Raw genomic sequence first — 20713 nt, 5'->3', positions numbered from 1 at the left:
AACGAAGTATTGGGTTGGTACACCAGTTACAATCGGCTTTTCTTTTCCATTCAACAACAAGACACACGCGACCTTTTGGAGATTGTGTGAAAAAGGTAAGGTCGAGACAGCGAAAAAGAGAAATTTTATCGTAATTTTAAAGATAGAAACGAGCTTAACCTTGATAGTTTACCATTGAATTGTAAAAGTATAGTGTGTTGTCGTAATAATAAAGAAATATTAAGGGATGAGCATCATTGGAATTTGTGTAAATAAGCTTTAAATCTAGCCCAACATACTGAACTGGATGTGAAAAAGCTAAATCCACTTTGTATGCGCGCTTGGCTGGTCTTTTTATCGATCTGAAACACAGGAGTGACTGTTTTTTTTCTTCAGTGTGGCTATTTTAAATCATGGTTTTTCTTTTTATCTATGAAGTTGATTTTTCAAGTACCAAAACACACACACACACAGCCCCGAAAAAAAAGAACGAAATATATTAAATCATAACTCACATTTTGTACAACTCACAAGTATAAGACTTGACAGCAGGCAGGAGCATTCTCTCTTCGTGCTTACATTTTAAAAATATTCGAAATCGGATGAATAGTTTCGGAGATATTGTAAAAAAAAGAGAGCAACGACAAAAAACAGAGGCTTGGCCTGGCGTGCAGCGCCCATTCGTTTGTGCATGACGTCAACTTTGAACCCCGTGGACAACGGATTTCGGAAATCTTCGGAAAGCGCCGAAGAAGCCCGAAGACGGTTTTTTGCGATGCGGGAGCACATGTTTACACAAAATGAGATAACGATTACATCATCGTGTAGCCGATAAAATTCCGCACATCGTACAGCTAGTCGCATAGCTTTTATTATAAAAACCTATTTTTGTCGGCGTTTTCCATTTTTTGAATCAAGATTTCTTCCAGAGACAATCATCAAAATTGAATGCGACTTTGTCAGTGCTAATTCCCATACATTTAAGTTTAACTTGTGAAAATTTGGTGTAATTTGATTATGTTTTCTTCTCCCGCCGAAAGGTTTTGTTAGACCATTTCTTGCAAATTTGTCCTAAATACGCACGATTATACATGTACGTCGTACTCGTACATCTTCGTGTTTCCGTGATGTGCCACCACAAGAGGGCGTGTGTTACAATAAGTTTGATAGGCCGGGGCTCTAATAATAGAAAGCTGGAAAGCTGCCCGATCTTGTTTCTTTGATAATTCCTACGTTCTGAATTGATAATAACAGACTGCTCATCTTGAGTCAAAAGAAACTAGTGTTGTTATATACTTTTAAAGGCCTATACTAATTGAAACGAAAGTTGAACGAACAAATTGATTGTATATTGGTTTTTAGAAATTGTCTTTGTAAATATAACAAAAATAATCAATGTATACCAATGCCTTCATCCTCAAGTTTTTTAAAGATTGTTCTAAATTTTTACTGTGTTAATGCTACAATTTTAAATCAAAGGATCAACTGATCTTAAATTAAAGAAAACACCAGTCATAAACTCTTTAATTTTATTCCATTCTGGTTAATTTAATAATGCTATTTGTTGACATAATTAATAAAGAATATTCACACAAACACCTGCAAAACTTAACACATATTTAATTTTTATAGTTAACAATTTCCCCCATGATGCCGCTCCTCAGTTTGATTCACAAAAATCACTTTTTGCCGTTCATAAAAAATCATACTAGCGCCTCAAAGCACAGTTTGTAAACCTCCTCATTGATAGAGGGCGCTCGCCTAGTGTGCGCCCTCTATTGCCATAGGCTGTGCATTAAACTTGGCCGTGGCCGATATGAAGAAAAACATAAGAATTGAACTTGAACACGGGTACGTTTTTTTCACGATCCACGCTCATTAAAAACGGTATATCTCTGCAACCAAACATCCGATTTCAAAATTTTAAATTGATTTTACTTCTAAGAATACACCTTAACAGACCACATCTTGTCAGAGAAAAAATCACCTGCATTAAATTTGACTGAAACAGCCTATCTATAGAAACAGCTTTGTGTATTTTAGGTAGCTGGGATTGCGTTTTGTTGTTAATGAATTATTAATTAATAAAGATACCAACAAATTTGGATGCAATAACTGGTAACAACCAATTTATTTAATTATAAAAAATACGTCTAATTTTATAAAAAAAAATGCTGTCCGTCCAGTGAATGAATTGAATGAAGGTTTGCCAATCTGCGTGATTGATTTTGTGGAATGACTGAAAGGCATTGAGGGAAAAAAAGGGTAAAGTAAGCCCCCCTTTTCAAAGTTTTCCTGATCCTTCCCAGGAAGCTGCGCAGTGCCTTTCATATGGAGGAGTGACGAATAGTTTCTGTCGGCATTTTTTGTGAGGAAGGGGCAAGGTGTGACTGTGAATGTGATGACCAGTGTTTCGATTCTTTTTTTGAGGCTGCATCCTCTCTTTAAATTAATTTTTATTTTACTTTCTTTTTGTCAAAAAGATTAGTTTTGTTTATATACTTTATTAAACTAAAAGCTTTTTAGAACTGGGTAATGTTAATAATAGTAAAACTGCATTAAGTGGTTGATGGCTTTAAACTGAAGAAGAGGGCCCAATTTCATGGCTCTGCTTACCGCCGAATTCTGCGCTGAGGATCACGTTTCCCCCGCTAATGTGCAAGCGCCAAATTTCTGCGCTAGCCTTGCAAGCGTAGAATGCCTAGTAACGTAGTACGTTTGCGCAGAAGCCAAAATTTTCCGCTTACCTGTGTAATACGCTTGCCGTAAGAACAGAATTCCCTACTTCTGTCGTTAGCCCCGATTCTTTGCTTACGGTAAGCAGAGCCATGAAATTGGGCCCTGGTGCCCAGTTGAGTCTAAACGCTCGACACCCACCTTTAAAAAAAATTACAAAATAAAAAAGCATGCCCTGGATGTTCTCCTTTTGGAAAAACCGGGCAATCTTTCTTTTTTTTTTCTTTTTTAAATTGGCCTAATGAGTGGTGGGAGGGGTGTTACGTTATCACAACTAGCTCTAATAATAATAACAATAATAATAATAATAATAATAAGACTTGTAATGCGCACATATCCACCCTGCTGGGTGTTCAAGGCGCAGTAAAACCAAAACAAGACAAAAACAAAACACAACACAAAGAAAAAAACAGACACAACAAAATTAGTCATTGAAAACCTGTGACATAAGATAAGTTTTGAGAAGAGACTTGAATTTTGCAGTACAAACACAAGATCGAAGATTAAGTGGTAGAGAGTTCCGGATGCGTGGCCCGGCTGAAGAAAAGGACCTGTCGCCCCATGAGTGTCGAGACTTGGGTTCAATGAGGAGAAGCATGGAACTTGATCGAAGATTCCTTGATGGAGTGTAAACTTGAAGCAGTTCAGAAATATAGCTCTAGACCCACTATAACTAAGGGCAAACAGATCAAAAAATATGGTTAGATATGGGGTCATCATTGCTGAGCTGCAAAACCTGGGGGAAATCTGTGCTGGGCAGCACAGTGTATTTTGCTCGGAGTGCTGGGCTAAAATGTTTAGTTTTAGGTAGGCCCGCCCGGCATCGCCCACAACACTGGTGATGACCGTAAAATTGTTAAAAGGAACACGTTGCCTTGGATCGGTCGAGTTGGTCTTTGAAATGTGTTTGTAACGGGTTTTTTATAAAATGCATATGGGTAGAAAGATGTTGTAAAAGTAGAATACAATGATCCACACAAACATGCCTCGAAATTGCACAGTTTGCCTTTTACCTCGTCAACTTACACGGTCGGCCATTTATGGGAGTCAAAATGTTGACTTCCATAAATGGCCGACCGTGTTAGTTCGCACAGTAAAAAGAAAACCACGATAACAAACGCTTTTTATAGACCAACTCGTCCGATGCAAGGCAACGTGTTCCTTTAAACTGAACACACCAAATCATCAACTCAAACCCTCTTGTTATTTGCATTGCAGAGAGCCCTTCACTATGTCGCGCTATGGTGATTCATCGCTGTCCTGCAAGGTGTACGTTGGTAACCTTGGAGACGATGCCAATCGCCGTGACATCGAAGATTCATTCAGTACCTACGGACCATTGACAAATGTTTGGGTCGCTAGGAATCCGCCAGGCTTTGCCTTCGTCGAATTTGAAAACCCTGGTGATGCCAGCCAAGCCATCAGAGGACTCAATGACACGTATGTTTATATCATTGACGAAGTATTAATGGTGTTTAAGGGTTTGGCAACAATTTGTAGGACACAGAACACTATGGCCACAGATTGTCATGAAACTTGCTTGGTTTGAAGATAATGATGGTAGAAAGCTTCCCATGAAATATTAATTGCCCTGGGGTCGATTTCACTAGTCCTAACTTAGGACTAGTCTTAGGATATGAAAACGTATGGCTAGTCTTAAGTTAGGACGAGTAACGCATCCTTTGAAATCCACCCCAGGTGCTGTAATTTTTGGAGAAATTAGAAGAAAAAAAACAATGAATTAAATATTGTCTCTATAAAGAGAAAATTGTAAACATATTTTCAAATATTTTAGTTGGAAATAAAATCTTTCTCGAAAACTACGTTTCTTCAGAGGGAGCCGTTTCTCACAATGTTTTATACTGTCAACAGCTCTGCATTAAGTAGGTTTTTATGCTAACAATTATTTTAAGTATTTACAGAATTTCTCCAGTGCCTTTTTAGATTAATTTTTATTTTATTCCAACAACAGTTCTCTCTGCGGGAGACGTATTGAGGTCGAGCATGCTACCGGTGAAAAACGTCGTGGCCGTGATCGTGAAAGGGGCGGCAGTAGACGAAGTGGTGGTGGCGGCTATAGTGGTGACCGTGGTGGTGGCAGTCGTTTCCAACAGCGGCGTTCTTTCAACGATGATAAATGCTACGAGTGCGGCAAACGTGGCCATTATGCAAGAGATTGCCCGCATAACTCTCACGACAGGCGTAGACGATCTCGCTCCAGGTAAGTTTGAATTAAATGATGCATTTACAGCGTGTATGCCCTGTTTTTTTAGAAGGGCAAGGGGCATCGTTGGTAAAGGGCACCCTACGAGGAAATCTTAAATTTCTTTTGGAGCATTTCAAGGGCCCCCAAGACAAAGACAAGGGGGGCATGGAGGCCTCATTCACTAATTACTTTCTTCCCTCCTTTGATCTTGTCTTTTTTTGTTTGCATCTTGTGGTCGACCCATCCTCTTTACTCCACCCTCACTCCCCCAGATATGTAAGCTTGGGCGATATCACGATACTATAGAATATCGCGATATTAATTTGGACACGATTTCGATATCGGGTGGATCTGGTTTTAATCGAAATATCAATATATCGCGATATACCGATATATCGATTAAATATCGCGATGTATTTGCTAACTGAGACAGTAATGATGTCAAATTTCATTAATCGGGATTATATCGAATATCGCGATATATTGCAGGCCTGTATGCTTCATTTTTGAAAAGGCAAGGGCACCAAGGCATTTTCTCTTTGGCAAAGGGCACCCTATGAGGGAATTGTAAATTTCTACTAGAGCATTTCAAGGGCACCAAGGCAATGGCAAGGGGCAACGGAGGCAATCGCCTCTGTTGCCTCCGTGAAGTATCAGGCCTGTATTGTCGGCAATATATCGTGGATAAAATAAATCGATATCGCCCAAGCTTACACTTATGTCTCAGTATTCATTGTTAACCCCATTGCTTTTTTCTGTGTGCTTTGTAACCCTCTCTCCCTCTCTCTTAAAGGAACACGTTGCCTTGGATCGGTCGAGTTGGTCTTTGAAAAGCGTTTGTAACCGTTTTTTATAAAATGCTTATGGGTAGAAAGATGTTGTAAAAGTAGAATACAATGATCCACACAAACATGCCTCGAAATTGCGTGGTTTTCCTTTTACCTCGTCGACTAACACGTCGGCCATTTATGGGGGTCAAAATTTTGACTCCCATAAATGGCCGACCATGTTAGTTCGCACAGTAGAAGGAAAACCACGCAATTTCGAGGCAAACTTGTGTGGATCATTGTATTCTACTTTTAAAACATCTTTCCAACCATATGCATTTTATAAAAAACGGTTACAAACGCTTTTGTTTTGACCAACTCGTCCGATCCAAGGCAACGTGTTCCTTTAATACATTTTAAATCAGTCGACCACCAGATTGGACAATGCTAAAATCACTGGCCTTCAACTCAATCTGAAAGTATTTTTAATTTGTGTTTTACCTGCAAGGAGGGTAAATCTGCAATTAGTTAAATGATTGTATACACTTAAATCTACCTATTTGTACTTTAATTTGCAGGATATCGTAACTAACTCTAAGCATGGGAATTGATTCCTGCAAGCTTTCTCATTGCGGCCGTAAAATACTGCGACTAGCTACATGTATTTATGTATCGGCAAGTTAGGACAACCCACTGGTTCAAACCACTAGCCTCTGCTACTCAGAAAGCTATCCGGTTTCTGCTATTTATGTCAACGAGTTACCTCGTCCAACCAGTTCAAACCACAAGCCTTTGCTTCTGGGCAAGCTATCCAGTTTGCGCTAGTTGTCCACAAGTTATACCGCCCGTCTAGTTCAAACCACAAGCCTTCGCTACCCAACAACAGCAAACTTTCTGGTTTCCGCTAGTTGTCCACAAGTTGTATCACCCACCTAGTTCAAACAACTAGCTTTTGCTTCTGGGCAAGCTATCCAGTTTCCGCTAGTTGTCCACAAGTTATCCACAGATCATGCCAATCATCTAGTTAAAACCACTAGCCTATGCTTCTCGGCAAGCTATACAATATCTGCTATTTGCCCACAAGTTATCCACAAGTTATATCACCCATCTAGTTCAAACCACTAGCCTTTACTACTCAACATCAAGCTATCCGGTTTGCGCTAGTTGTCCACAAGCTATCCACAAGTTAAATCACACATCTAGTGCAAACCAGTAGCCTAAGATAGCTTTACTGCGAGACATTCAGACTCGTCTAGTTTTCCGCAAGTGCGTTCGTCTGCGAGGTGCTCAGTTAACTTGCCTCTAGCGTTCTGGTTTTTCTGCTCGGCTACCACAGCTTTGCGAGGCAGATATTTAGTATTTGCTACATGAGCTCTCACTGTAAGGTATGCTCATCGGGAATGTTTAAAAGAATGTTAAGAAATTAGTAGTGATAGTGTTGAGTAATCAAACATTTCTAATTAAAAATATTTGTTTGACATTTTGGTGTAAAACCTATTTTATACTCAGATTTTTTGGATGAGACCATATTATTTGCACTGGGAGGGTGTTGAATACACATGGCAATTTAGACCATAAACCTTATCGCAAATACTTGATACAAACGCGGTAGGCATGGAACGATGTGCATGCTGGTCTAGCTAGCAATTAAGGTTGATCCCTAGCTAGACCAGCATGCACCTCATTCAGTAGTTAGTGATTGCGCAATGGGTATTTGCGAAGAGGTGTACATGTTTAAAGGCAGTGGGCACTATTAGTAATTGTCGGAGACCAGTCTTCTTACTAGTTGTATCTAAACATATGCATTAAATAACAAACCTGTGAAAATTTGAGCTCAATCGGTCATCGAACTTCCGAGATAATAATGAAAGAAAAAATACCCTTGTCACACGAAGTTGTGTGCGTTTACATAGTTGATTTCGAGACCTCAAGTTCTAAACTTGAGGGCTCGAAATCAAATTCGTGGAAAATTTCTTCTCTCTCGAAAACTATGGCACTTCAGTGAGAGCCATTTCTCACAATGTTTTATACCATCAACCTCTCCCCATTACTGGTCACCAAGTAAGGTTTTATGCTAATAATTATTTTGAGTGATTACCAATAGTGTCCACTGCCCTTAATGATATGAGGCTAGAGATTTGTCGATTTTGTCCATGCACTTCGATGCAGACACTGAAATGTGTACATCATGTTATTGAACGGGACATTTCCCGTCCTTTTGAATAAAGTTTTGTTTCTATAACTTAGCTTTGATCTTGTCCTGGGGTCAGTTTCAAAGAGCTGGCAAAGCACACAAACTTGCTAGCTACAGAAAATTGTTGCTGAGCATCGTCTTTAAAGGGGCATGCACAATTTTCCTAACACATAACACAATGTCCACAGATTTACATTAAACTTACACAGTTTGAAGATAATGATAGTAGAAAGCTTCCCTTAAAATTTTACTTACTGAGGTGCTGTAGTTTTTGAGAAATGAGTAAAACAAATTATTTTCTTACCGAACCTTGGTAAATAATATTTGAAGCTTTCCACTATCATTATCTTTAAACCCTGTTAGTTCAATGCAAATCTCTGAACATTTTGAAAAAGTACCCATTTCCTTTAAGTCACCAGTCATAATGTCATGTAAATGTACAATATTTTCTGACCGGTTCCCTTCTCATGGCTGCTCAGCTAAAAAAAAAAAATGAATAACGAGAGCGACTCAAAACCTTTTTCATAATTTGATCCCTTGTTTCTCAATAATATTATTATAATTTTTTTGTTGGAATATAATGTACCTCTTTGTCTTTTTGCAGGTCCCCCTACGACACTCGTTCTCGCAATAATTCCTACAAGAGTTATCGTTCCCGGAGCCGTAGTCACAGCCGAAGCCGAAGGTAGGTTCTAAATCCATGACTTAGTTTTTCCCAACACTCATGTATACACAGACTTGGTAAAACATCTGGGCCCAATCTCATGGCTCTGCTTAGCGTAAGCAAATAGTCGCTGCTTGCGGAAACAGGAAATTCTGCGCTTCAGCTAGCATATTTCACCGGTTAGCAGGAAATTGGCTTGTGCGTGCATAATCGACGCTACAGCAATTCCAAAATAACATTTACACACCTAAAATCCCATAACTTGTACACATCCATGAAAGAGTGTACAATATTTGGCTTTTAAAAATGTAATTTCATGCTACTTCGCTACGCTCATACGCATGAAATACAGTTTAGTGTTAATGGACACGCCATAATAAAGGAAAAAGGAGGCAATAGGATTTGATTCAAATTATTTATTTTCAGCATGGGATAATGGTGGGATCACAAACGGCTTTTGAAAGCAGGTACAATATTTGGCCTTTAAAAACGTAAAAAGCATGTATCTTAAGACCCCCCCCCCCCCCCCCCCCCCCCCGCTAAGTGCATACATGTATCTCTTTGGCGCTTGCCAACCAATAGGGTCTGTATGCGTGAATGTAATTAGTATGTTTCATAGATGGGTCTATTGTTCTATAATTGTGCTTTCCATTGAGGTGCATTGCCTGACCGAGGGATGTCTTTGGACCTAAGGTTAAAGGCAGTGGACACTATTGGTAACTGTCAAAGACTAGCCTTCACAGTTTATGTATCTCAACATGTGCATAAAATAACAAACCTGTGCAAATTTGAGCTCAATCGGTCATCGAACTTGCGAGATAATAATGAAAGAAAAAACACCCTTGTCACACGAAGTTGTGTGCGTTTAGATGCTTGATTTCGAGACCTCAAGTTCTAAACCTGAGGTCTCGAAATCAAATTCGTGGAAAATTACTTCTTTCTCGAAAACTATGGCACTTCAGAGGGAGCCGTTTCTCACAATGTTTTACACCATCAACCTCTCCCCATTACTCGTCACCAAGAAAGGTTTTATGCTAATAAATATTTCTAGTAATTACCAATAGTGTCCACTGCCTTAGAAAGTAATATGTGATATCATTAGAGGTGAACTGATGCATACATTTAAATATTCCATGTGTTCCTTAAGCATGGAGCGCAGTTGGTTGCCTCCAAGTTTACTGGAGAAGAAAAAAGGTTTAAAGGTTTCAATGAAAATTTATGCGTACTGTTTGTACCTGTCTTCGTTCCAGCCGTTCCAGGTCATACCACAGTCCAGCTCCAAGAAGAGACTCCTACGATCGTGATTAGACTGCTTGAACGTGACCCTAGGTGGCCCAGCGCTTTAGAGGAAGTGTGTTCATCGGTAGATTCACATCAAAAGATTAATCAGCGATAAAGATGTGTTAAGCAATTTAAAGGGGCTGTCCTGTCAGGATCATAACATTGCCCAATTTCATGGCTCTGCTTAACGCTGAATTCTGCGCTTACGATCACTAGAATTCAGCGCTTACCCTCCGTAGATTTGGTACTGAGGGAGAGCAAGTGCATGCAGTAGCGGATTGATAGTTCATCAAATTCTATGTTCCTCCACTGGCCTGCTTTTATCATGATAACACAGCCCCTTTAACTTAAATATTTTGGCTTTTAACCACCCTCACCTTTTTGCTGCCATGGCACCCGTTTTGCATCAGTGATACAAAATGCACCGTGTACAAAGTATACAATGTGTTACGGCAAGACTTGAATTTGGGAAAAACAACCACAAAACTGCAGGGCTTTGTAGCTTAAAGCCTTCACAAGACTAGAAACACAGTGAGTAGATCAATTGAAAATGGGTGTTGGGTATTATTACTCAATAACACAAGAACTCCTGAGTTGTCCGGTCTTAAGTTCAATAACACAAGAACTCCTGAGTTGTCCAGTCTTAAGTTCACTGGCCTCGCGCTAAATCACTGGCCGTTGAGTGTAAATTTCTAGACATGCATGAAAGATAGCTCATTTGTTTTTTAACAAGCTAAAATGAAGTTATTTAAATGAATTGCATCTCCTGCCTTTTTGTCATACGACTCGCACTGCACACAGTAGAAATGCTACAGTTTATGTATTAATATGCACGTTATAATAAGTGTTGATGTTTTTAATGTAATTTTACGTATTTTACTCTTTGTCTTTGTAAAACTGAGCACCAATTCATGGCGCTACAAATTATGTGCTACAGCACTCTGTTTATCATGGTTTTTGTTTTTGTCAAGGGTTCTGAGCGCATATATTAACCATCAGCAGTGCCGTAATTTAGGCCCTGTTGGCTTTAGTTTAATGATGGTTGCATTATTAAAATAGTACGTCAGGCATGGTGTTCGTACCTTCATGGGTAAGCTCCAGTGAAGAAAGAAGCTAAATAAAAACATCCTTCATCTTGCAACTAACACCTGTTATCTCCATGTTATTCCTTTTCAAAATTATTGGATCCTGCACTGATCAGTAGGACCCAATCCACTAAAAGTTTGCTAGTCTTTGCCGTCCAATATGCTAGTCTTGGTTCAAGATGCTCCTGTTGATTTTCCAAAAAGCTTTGCTTCCTTATATCTCACTGATAGAGTTGCCAATAGAGGGTGCTATCGGCCTTGAACCCCCATCTCCCTGAGAAACAGATGTTTTGATGATTGTGCGCCCTCTTTTTAACGATGGATCATGGGAAGAGGGGTTTCGGGAGGGTTATGAACCAAGACTACCATGCTTAATAATAAGCGTGCACACAGCTGTTTTTTGAAATGTTGATAAATGGAAGGGATTGATTCATTAAGGTTGCTTATGACAAGGTTTGCCCATAACTTGATCAGCGAGTGGCCAGCAGGCCCAGTAAACTTTTCATTTCATCGGCTCGTCAACTTTTGCACTTGTCCAGTCCATACTTTATATTAAACAGGGACGCTTTCAACAGTGAACTAGCTGACCCACTTTTAGTGAATGTTGACTGATCCTCCGGTGTTTGATTTGGTATTTTGGCAAGCAGACCACTCTTTAGGGGGGAAATTGTATGATTTATTTACCAATCACACCTTAGTCTTGGTGCAAGACGCTACTTGTTTTCCTTTCACGCACAATGCGGCCAACACGCTCATTCAACCAATAGAATGCGTTTTCTTTGCGTGGCGATCGTTATCGTTTCCGTTATCGCTGCAGTGTGACTCGGCCTTCAGCCCACTCACCGGTGGTCGCAGGGGTTAGGTGGCGAGTGTACATGTATACGGGCGATCGATGTGGCCGCGCTGTGCGTGAAAGGAAAACGAGAATTGCTTTCACCAAGACTAATCACACCTTGGAGTGTTTGATCAAATATTTGTCTGAAGAACATAATATTTGAATACAATGACTTTAAAGATTATATGTATGTGTGGGTTTTTTTTTAATAAAGAAGTGGAAAATAATCATTAAGATAACCATTTGTTTTTAATGTTTTATTTTGTTAATTTCCAAACAATAAGAGTTAAAATAATATTAAATAATAATATCAATAATAACAGTGGCTTCATAAATAGCGCTCGTATTTGCTCTTGCTATTGAAGGCAGTGGACACTATTGGTAATTACTCAAAATAATTATCAGCATCAAACCTCACTTGCTGAAGAGTAATGGGGAGAGGTTGATAGTTACAACCATTGTGAGAAACGGCTCCCTCTGAAGTGACATAGTTTTCGAGAAAGAAGTAGTTATCCATGAATTTGATTTCGATACCTCAAATTTAGAATTCGAGGTCTCAAAATCAAACAAATGTAAAAAATGAATGATTTTGGTGACAAAAGAGTAAATTGTTCGTACAAAATACAAACAACTGCAAATCCAATTAAGACAAAATGTTTCCTATTGTGTTACAGTCATTTTCATTTGAAGGAAGATATACCTTTGGATATAGTTCATCAAACCAAGTAATCAATACAAAATATTACTTAAAGGCAGTGGACACTTGGTAATTACTCAAATTAATCATTAACATTAAACCTTTCTTGATTACGAGTAATGGGGAGAGGTTGGTAGTATAAAACATTGTGAGAAACGGCTCCCTCTGAAGTGCCATAGTCTTCGAGAAAGAAGTAATTTTCCACGAATTTGATTTCGAGACCTCAGATTTAGAACTTGAGGTCTCGAAATCAAGCATCTGAAAGCACACAACTACGTGTGACGGGTGTTTCTTCTTTCATAGTTATCTCGCAACTCCGACGAACAATCAAGCTCAAATTTTCACATGTTTTTTTTTTTTTTTATCCATATGTTGAGATACACCAAGTGAGAAGACTGGTCTTTGACAATTACCAATAGTGTTCATTGTCTTTAAGCTTAATGGGGAGATGTTGATGGATTAAAACATTGTGAGAAACGGCTCCCTCTGAAGTGCCATAGTCTTCGAGAAAGAAGTAATTTTCCACGAATTTGATTTCGAGACCTCAGATTTAGAACTTGAGGTCTCGAAATCAAGCATCTGAAAGCACACAACTACGTGTGACGGGTGTTTCTTCTTTCATAGTTATCTCGCAACTCCGACGAACAATCAAGCTCAAATTTTCACATGTTTTTTTTTTTTTTTATCCATATGTTGAGATACACCAAGTGAGAAGACTGGTCTTTGACAATTACCAATAGTGTTCATTGTCTTTAAGCTTAATGGGGAGATGTTGATGGATTAAAACATTGTGAGAAACGGCTCCCTCTGAAGTGCCATAGTTTTCGAGAAAGAAGTAATTTTCTACGCATTTGATTTCGAGACCTCGGATTTAGAACTTGAGGTCTCGAAATCAACCATCTAAACGCACACAACTTCGTGTGGCAAGGGTTATTTTATTCATTATTAACTCGCAATTTGGATGACCGATTGAACTCAAATTTTCACAGGTTTGTTATTTTATGCATTTGATGAGATACACCAACTGTGAAGGCTAGTCTTTGACAATTACCAATAGTGTCCACTGCCTTTAATATACAAATAATCTGCACCATGTGAAAGCTCTTGGCGTGTTGTAAGAAACAATGACCCTAATATTAAGAATCGAAAAGTCACATTAAATTTGCATAACAGACCCCAGACCCTAGTCCTAAAAAAGGATACACGCTTCCTACATCAAACAAGTTCCAAGCCTACATAAGGTTAGACTTAACTCGAGTCCCAAGCCCGTGCTGATATCAGAAAACTATTGCTTTGTGATATTGGGTAGCCAGTATCTGTCGACTCGGCCCGAAGTCAAGGAGTCGTTACATGAAAGATTAGCAGTTTTGACTCTGCAGAAAAAGCCACGCGGCAAATTTTAAGCGTAAAGTTGTTCTAAACCGGTATCTACGATGTCTATTTGGCCAATAAAGTGTAATAGTTAAAATATTAACATTATCCTGTAGCCCCTGTTTAAAGGGAAGGTACATGTTTGGTAATTACTCAAAACAAATACTAACTTAAAAACTGTCTTGGTAACGATCATTGGAGAGCTGTTGGAGTACATGTATAAAACATTGTGGGAAATGAATCCCTCTGAAGTAACGTAGTTTTTTAGAAAGAGGTAATATCTCACTAAAATAATAAAAAACTTCTAGCTAGTTGTCTTTTATTCCTATCTGAAAGCACACAAACTCGTGTTTTTTTTTTTTTTTTTTCATCATTTTCTCGATGACCAATTGAGCCCAAATTATCACATGTTTGTTATTTTATGCTTGTGATGGGATACACTAAATGGGAACACTGGTCTTTGACAATTACCAAACGTACACAGTGCCTTTAAAGCCATTGGACCCTTTCGGTAAACAGTATTGTCCAAGGCCCACACTTCGTGTATCACAACTTCTATATAAAATAACAAACCTGTGAAAATTTAGGCTCAATCGGTCATCAGAGTCGGGAGAAAATAACGGGAAAACCCACCCTTGTTTCCGCACGTTTCGCCGTGTCATGACATGTGTTTAAAATAAATCGGTAATTCTCGTTAACGAGAATTTATATTGTTTTACTGTTTTCTCAAAAAGTAAAGCATTTCATGGAATAATATTTCAAGAGAAGTATTTCACCACTACCTTCTGTAAACCCTGTAAGTTATACGAAATCTGTGAACTTTTTTTTTTTTTTTCTGTACCGAAAGGGTCCAATGGCTTTAAGCGAGACCAAAATAGAAGGAAGGAATGTGATGAATCAAACGAACCCTAAAAATGCGCTCACAGTCATCTTTAGAAATGTTTAAAGATGTTTGTCGCCAAAAAGCTTCTCTCGAAGAACACGCATGCGTGAATGAGCCTCGTCCCAATCAATGTAACCACCTTCAAGATGTCGCCGGCCAGCTTCTGCTACTTTAAAGGCACTTCTACCATGTAGGACACGAGTGTTGTGGAAAGTAGCTATCTGACCTGTTAATTAAAAGAAGAAGAAAAATACAATATGGTAACGAGGGGCTTTTGAAACGCTAGGTGGCAGCAGACATACCGGGTAAATTCATTGCTCTCGGGATTATGTGCGTCCTCTCTGAACTAAGTCGACAATGAACACTACCCGGTAAGTCTGCCGCCACATAGCATTCCGAAGTATATGTTGTAAAGAGAGCTAACAAAAAACAGTATTATTCTCTTGCATTTGCTGCCATTGTAAATGAAGCGTGTACGAGTGAAAGGCTATCATTGGCTGAGAGTTGCGCGCAGCTCGTACCATGTGCTTTACGTCATAACATCATGCAGTCAATGACGTCATGTGCGCAATCATAGCACTTCGCACACTGACGAACTTTCTTCATTGATACCCGCCAATTAAACGCGCTGTACAAATGCACGAGAAGTACAGTCAGCGTGCAACACGATATTATAAACGCGTGCACTTCTGAGAGGAGAACAAGCGCATGAGAGTAATGAGACAAACCGCTGTGTATTGGACTTCTAGACTTGATTCAAGTCCTCCTTCTCGTGCGTGTGAGACGCCCTGCATTATGCGCCAACTACACTACTACTAGCAAACAAGCCGTCAAAGAGTGCGGAACAGGTTGGAGAATGCATGCAAGCCCATGTCACACGAGGCAATTTACAGGCAACCAGTTCCAGGCAATCTCCAAGAGGAAATATTCTCATATGATTTTTCACATATCTTTCTTGGGGATTGTAAGACACCGTTTGTACAAATAATTGTTCGTGTGCTACTAAAGTAATCCTGTGGAGTGCACTGAAGTTGGTTGCCACCAAGTTGCCTGTAAAAGTTGCCACGTGTGACAGGGCCTTAATACAATAGTTTTCTAGCTATGGCATGGTACGAGATTGGGACTTGGGTTAAGTCTTCGGGGCTTCTCATTATAGGGATCGTTACTCTTCCTGCTTGTATACCACCTACCTGCAATGAGCCGGTGTTGAACGAGATTTTCCGGTCGATACATGACTTGATTGAAAATCTTGATGGCGTTGTACATCTCAGTCACCTTCTCCACTGGTAGAGTCATAGAGGGCGCCCTCGCCATGTCATTGTAAGTGATGCGATGAAATTCATCAGATTTTGTGTACCTCGAAAGAAAGATTATAAACGAATGAAACAAGAAGTATTCTAATACGGAAAAAAGGTACCGATAGCTTTATTTAAAGGCAGTGGACACTATTGGTAATTGTCAAAGACTAGCCTTCACAGTTGGTGTATCTCAACATAAACATAAAAATAACAAACCTGTGAAAATTTGAACTCAATCGGTCATCGAACTTGCGAGATAACAATTAAAGAAAAAACACCCTTGTCACACGAAGTTGTGTGCGTTTTTAGATGGTTGATTTCGAGACCTTAAGTTCTAAATCTGAGGTCTCGAAATCAAATTCGTGGAAAATAACTTCTTTCTCGAAAACTATGGTACTTCTCACAATGTTTTATACCATCAACCTCTTCCCCATTACTCGTCACCAAGAAAGGTTTTATGCTAATAATTATTTTGAGTAATTACCAATAGTGTCCACTGCCTTTAATGAGCTTAATGTACGTGAAAGGTACCGATAGCTTTAATTAAACCCCTAATGAGGCACGGTGTACTGTTGTATTAAATATCAGGTATCCTCAAATTGTTGTATCCCAACATGCATAAAACAACACGCCTATGAACATTAAAGGAAACGTTGCCTTGGATCGGACGAGTTGGTCTTTGAGAAGCGTTTTCAACCGTTTGTTATAAAATGAATATGGTTTAGCAAGATGTTTTTAAAAGTAGAATACAATGATCAACACAAAATAATATGCCTCGAAATTGCGTGGTTTTCCTTTTACTTTGCGAACTGACACGGTCGGCAATTAATGGGACTCCCATAAACGGCCGACCGTGTTAGTCGACGAGATAACAGGAAAACGGTGCAATTTCGAGGCATGTTTGTGTGGATCATTGTATTCTACTTTTAAAATATATTTCTAATCATTATGCATTTTATAACAAACGGTTGAAAACGCTTTTATGAGACCAACTCGACTGATTCAAGGCAACGTGTTCCTTTAATTTAAGCGTAATGTTTGTCAAAGTTGCAAGAAAATAGTTAAGTGCAGAAATGTGTGCTTTCAAAAACTCGTTGAACAGTATTGCGACTCAATTATTAGCTAGCAAAGAAATTTTGTCAAGCATTACTTTCTGCCCTACATCTTTGTTAAACTTGGCCCAGTAAGGTATCTGCGTTGTGTCTAATTAATGGGGGACTTTTAAGACGCTAGGTGGCAGCAAACTTACCACCAGGTAAATCAGTTGTTCTCGGTAAACGTGCGCGTGCGCAGAACTACGAAAACATGTTTTTTTTTACCTGGTAAAATCTGCTGCCACCTGGCGTTCAAAAGTCTCACATTGCCAATGCTAGAGTCCCCTCCCCCTCGTACTGAGTTCTTAACATCTCTGGGTTAAGAGTACATGTAGCGATATTAACATACTCGATTATTGGTCGATCGGTTTTTATATGGTACGCTCGACAATCATCACCAACATCCCGAAAGTTGACATTCTGCGTCGTGAGAAGTTTGTAAGCATCCGGGAACTCTGTTTTGACTTGCTCTACAACGTTCAGCCCGTCCACAAATTGGTTTTCTCCACCAAGGCCGTTTGCCTGGACAATGCAGTGCAGCATTTGAATCTATGGTCAAGTATCAGCTGGGATTAGTACGTTAATGTCCAGGATAGATAATGATTGGTTTGTCCGTATGTTTTAATGCATTGTAACTGATACATTATTGTTGCGACTATACCGTACCATGGCCTTAGATTTGATTTTTGAGACATGTGGGTGCGTTCGACTAGCTTCCCTGGGTCGACCCCGCGGTGCTCACTCGGGTGAGCCCCTAACAAGAGCTAATCAAACGACCACACTCACCCTCTCGCGGTGACGGCATGCACATCAGGTCACCCCAAAGTGACCCACTCCACAAGCGGGGCACTGGGGGCTGACCCGGCCGGGTGAGCCCCGTCAAAGCTATTTGAACGTACCGGGGCAGACCGGGGGCGACCCAGGGAAGCTAAACGAACGCACCCAATGAAAGCTAGTTGTCAATTGGAAGAAAAACAAAAGGGTGAATTTTTTCAAACCCTCGCGCGGCCGTGCATAGGGAGCTTTCGATTCGGAACGGGAGGCAAATCGAGGGGACGGTCACGGAGTTAAAATAAACATGTAACCGTCCTGCGAAGAGGTGTGAGGATGGTCTCTTGGTGAAATAACGTTCTGTCTGTAAATGAAGCACGACCGAGTGGTGTCTAATACACGTTTTTATAGTTGTTACACACTGCACTGAACCGTAATCCAGTGGCCGTGTCACCGTCCGATCCACAACTAGCATGAACATCTGACGTCACACTTCGAGGCTCGTGAATATATATCGTCAGAGACCGGCATCAAAAACTGGCGTGTGTTTTAACCTTTGACCTCATTAATTTCACATAGAGATACCCGTAGTCAAATTCTATTAATAATAATAATGGGTGCACGTTTATCCAATATCATTGTATCCAATGAAATCACTGGATCTGACAGTCTAGTCCACTGCTAGTAATCGAAACAGCTTTTAAATAAGGTCGGGAGGGAGAGCACTCGGACCTCCGCGTTCGGTAACATTCCGTTTTGTAGCCCTACCGTCCCGAATCGAAAGCTCCTTAATAATAATTTCAAAACAAATATTAGCGGCGTGCTTAAAGGAACATTACAGAATTGGTTTTGCTGACAAAACAATTGCTGGCAGTGTAAGCACTTTATGTAATCCACCAGATATATAAGCTGACAAACCTGTAGAAGTTTGGGATCGCGAGAGAATAGTGAAAAACTGATTCACATTAATTTGCATGACATCGATGCAAAAGGAAAAATGAATAAAACGCTCACTGAGCGATAAACTCCAAACACGAAATAAGATTATTTATTTCTCAACAAAATATGACATTTCAGACAGAAATATTTCAAGGGATGTTTTCTACTATCATCATCATTAGACCGTGTAAGTTTTATGTTGATTTGTGTTTCTTGCCAATTCTGTAACGTTCCTTTAGTACGCTGCTCTCACGCATACTCTCACGCGTCCGTATATGACTGTGTTTTCAAAATTTCCTGGTTTCCTGATTTTTTTAATCATTTATTGCAACCTTTTTATACAAAAAAAAACTTACCCCTGGCGTGTAATGGTAGTACGGCAGATCTGTGTGTAATCCGAGAGCAATGTTTGTGTAGGCAAGGTTACTCGCATCATGTTTACTGGACACTTGAAACTGCTTACTGAAAATACAAAGAATTATCAATACAGTATTCAATGAATAAACCATGTGATTGTGGGGATTGGGGTGGGTTTGTTTAAATTATTGTCACAAGAGACAACTAACAGGATCACTTCAATTTTGTTTATGGGTAATTTTTTCTTCGAAATCCAAAGATCGTCCTATAAACACAACACAAATACCCCCAAAAATGGGGGGGGGGGGGGCGGGATACACATACTAAATCGATGACCGATTGAGCTCAAATCTTAACAGGTGTGTTATTGTACATGTATGTGTATGTTGAGATACAGCAAGTGAGAAGACTGGTCTTTGACACAAGTTACCAATAGTGTCCAGTGTCTTGAAAAAAATCAACAATGATTAAGCGTAGATTGAGGGAAAGAAGCGTGTCTTGAGGAATTGAAAACGTATCTTGAGGGAAAATAGAGAGCCTAGTGTGAATCTCAATGGAATCTCACCCATAAATGGTTGTTTTCAGATAAGCCACTTTTTCTGCTAGTTGTTGACCAGCTCCCGTCTCTAGTGGTGCGTCTTTTACGATTGCTAGACCCTTCGTAGTCAATACGTTGAGCCATTTGTACAACTCCTCGTCATCCTGAAGCAGTTTCTTGAAGACAAAGGTGGGTATATTGCGGTTCAGCTCCCCTCCCCACCTCTGCAGCTCAGGTATACTCACCACGTCTTTCTCAGACTCCGAGAACCGCTGGCGATTTAGCCACTCGGCGCTGAACTCACTGCGGTGCCCATCAGGCCAGATGACCCTCAAGACTCTGCCATCGTCGATTAGCTCCTCGCTTGATGGTATCACGTCTGGATCCAAATCAGCCACTTTAGAAGACCTTTGCCAGGACGATGAGTGATAACATTGGGAGCATCGGCAGTTATCCCTCAACCATACGTATGGGTATCTACCCTCATACCCGTTGTCTACTCCCATCCGGTACCATCGGGCTGAATCATCCCTCGTCAAGCTTACAAAACACGGAGTCTTCATTTTATGTAAGGTGTCTGATTTGTGCTATACCTGAAGTGAATAATGATGAGTGACATGCAGTATACGGTGTATGATAAAGCAAGTTCAATGCATGTTTCTTTTATGTTATTTTCCCCGAGCAATCACACGGCTGATTTGTAAGAGCCCCCCCCCCCCCCCCCCCTCCCCCGGGTGATCAAACATCATACCTTTGTTTTAACCATTGTACAAAGTGCATTCTGATCAACAGAGCTTAAAATAGTAATGCGCAATTTAAATTGGATACTTCAAAACTCCAGATAACTTAATTATTGATCGATAATTGCCTTGAAAAGTAGTGGTGCAAACTGCACTTTGTATCATATAAACCATGGTTCAATGCACGGATCGCATTAAATTGGTATAGGAATGGTAATGAAGTTGTCGACGTCAGCATAACTATTGCTCGTGATTGGCTGAAATCGGATGCTGTGGCT

General features: G+C 39.9%; 2 protein-coding genes across 2 annotated transcripts; one reads left to right on the top strand and one right to left on the bottom strand.

The window, feature by feature from the left end:
* Positions 1-5: 5 nt before the first annotated feature.
* Positions 6-10972, top strand: LOC139953634 (serine/arginine-rich splicing factor 7-like). The gene is made up of 5 exons (XM_071953127.1): positions 6-95; positions 3934-4155; positions 4688-4936; positions 8487-8567; positions 9797-10972. Exons 2-5 carry the CDS (start codon positions 3947-3949, stop codon positions 9852-9854), a joined length of 597 nt encoding a protein of 198 aa, XP_071809228.1. The 5' UTR covers positions 6-95; positions 3934-3946; the 3' UTR covers positions 9855-10972.
* A 3669-nt stretch (positions 10973-14641) lies between these two features.
* Positions 14642-20281, bottom strand: LOC139953633 (gamma-butyrobetaine dioxygenase-like). Its single transcript, XM_071953126.1, has 5 exons — positions 19723-20281; positions 19157-19262; positions 17440-17639; positions 15889-16055; positions 14642-14924 (listed from the first exon to the last, which is right to left on the bottom strand). The coding sequence occupies exons 1-5, from the start codon at positions 20256-20258 to the stop codon at positions 14758-14760; spliced, it is 1176 nt and encodes a 391-aa protein (XP_071809227.1). The 5' UTR covers positions 20259-20281; the 3' UTR covers positions 14642-14757.
* Positions 20282-20713: the final 432 nt, after the last annotated feature.

The sequence above is a fragment of the Asterias amurensis genome, chromosome 22 (assembly GCF_032118995.1).
Source record: "Asterias amurensis chromosome 22, ASM3211899v1".
Classification (NCBI taxonomy): Eukaryota; Metazoa; Echinodermata; class Asteroidea; order Forcipulatida; family Asteriidae; genus Asterias; species Asterias amurensis.
Note: the sequence above shows the minus strand (reverse complement) of the source record. Positions and strands in the feature narration are given on the sequence as shown.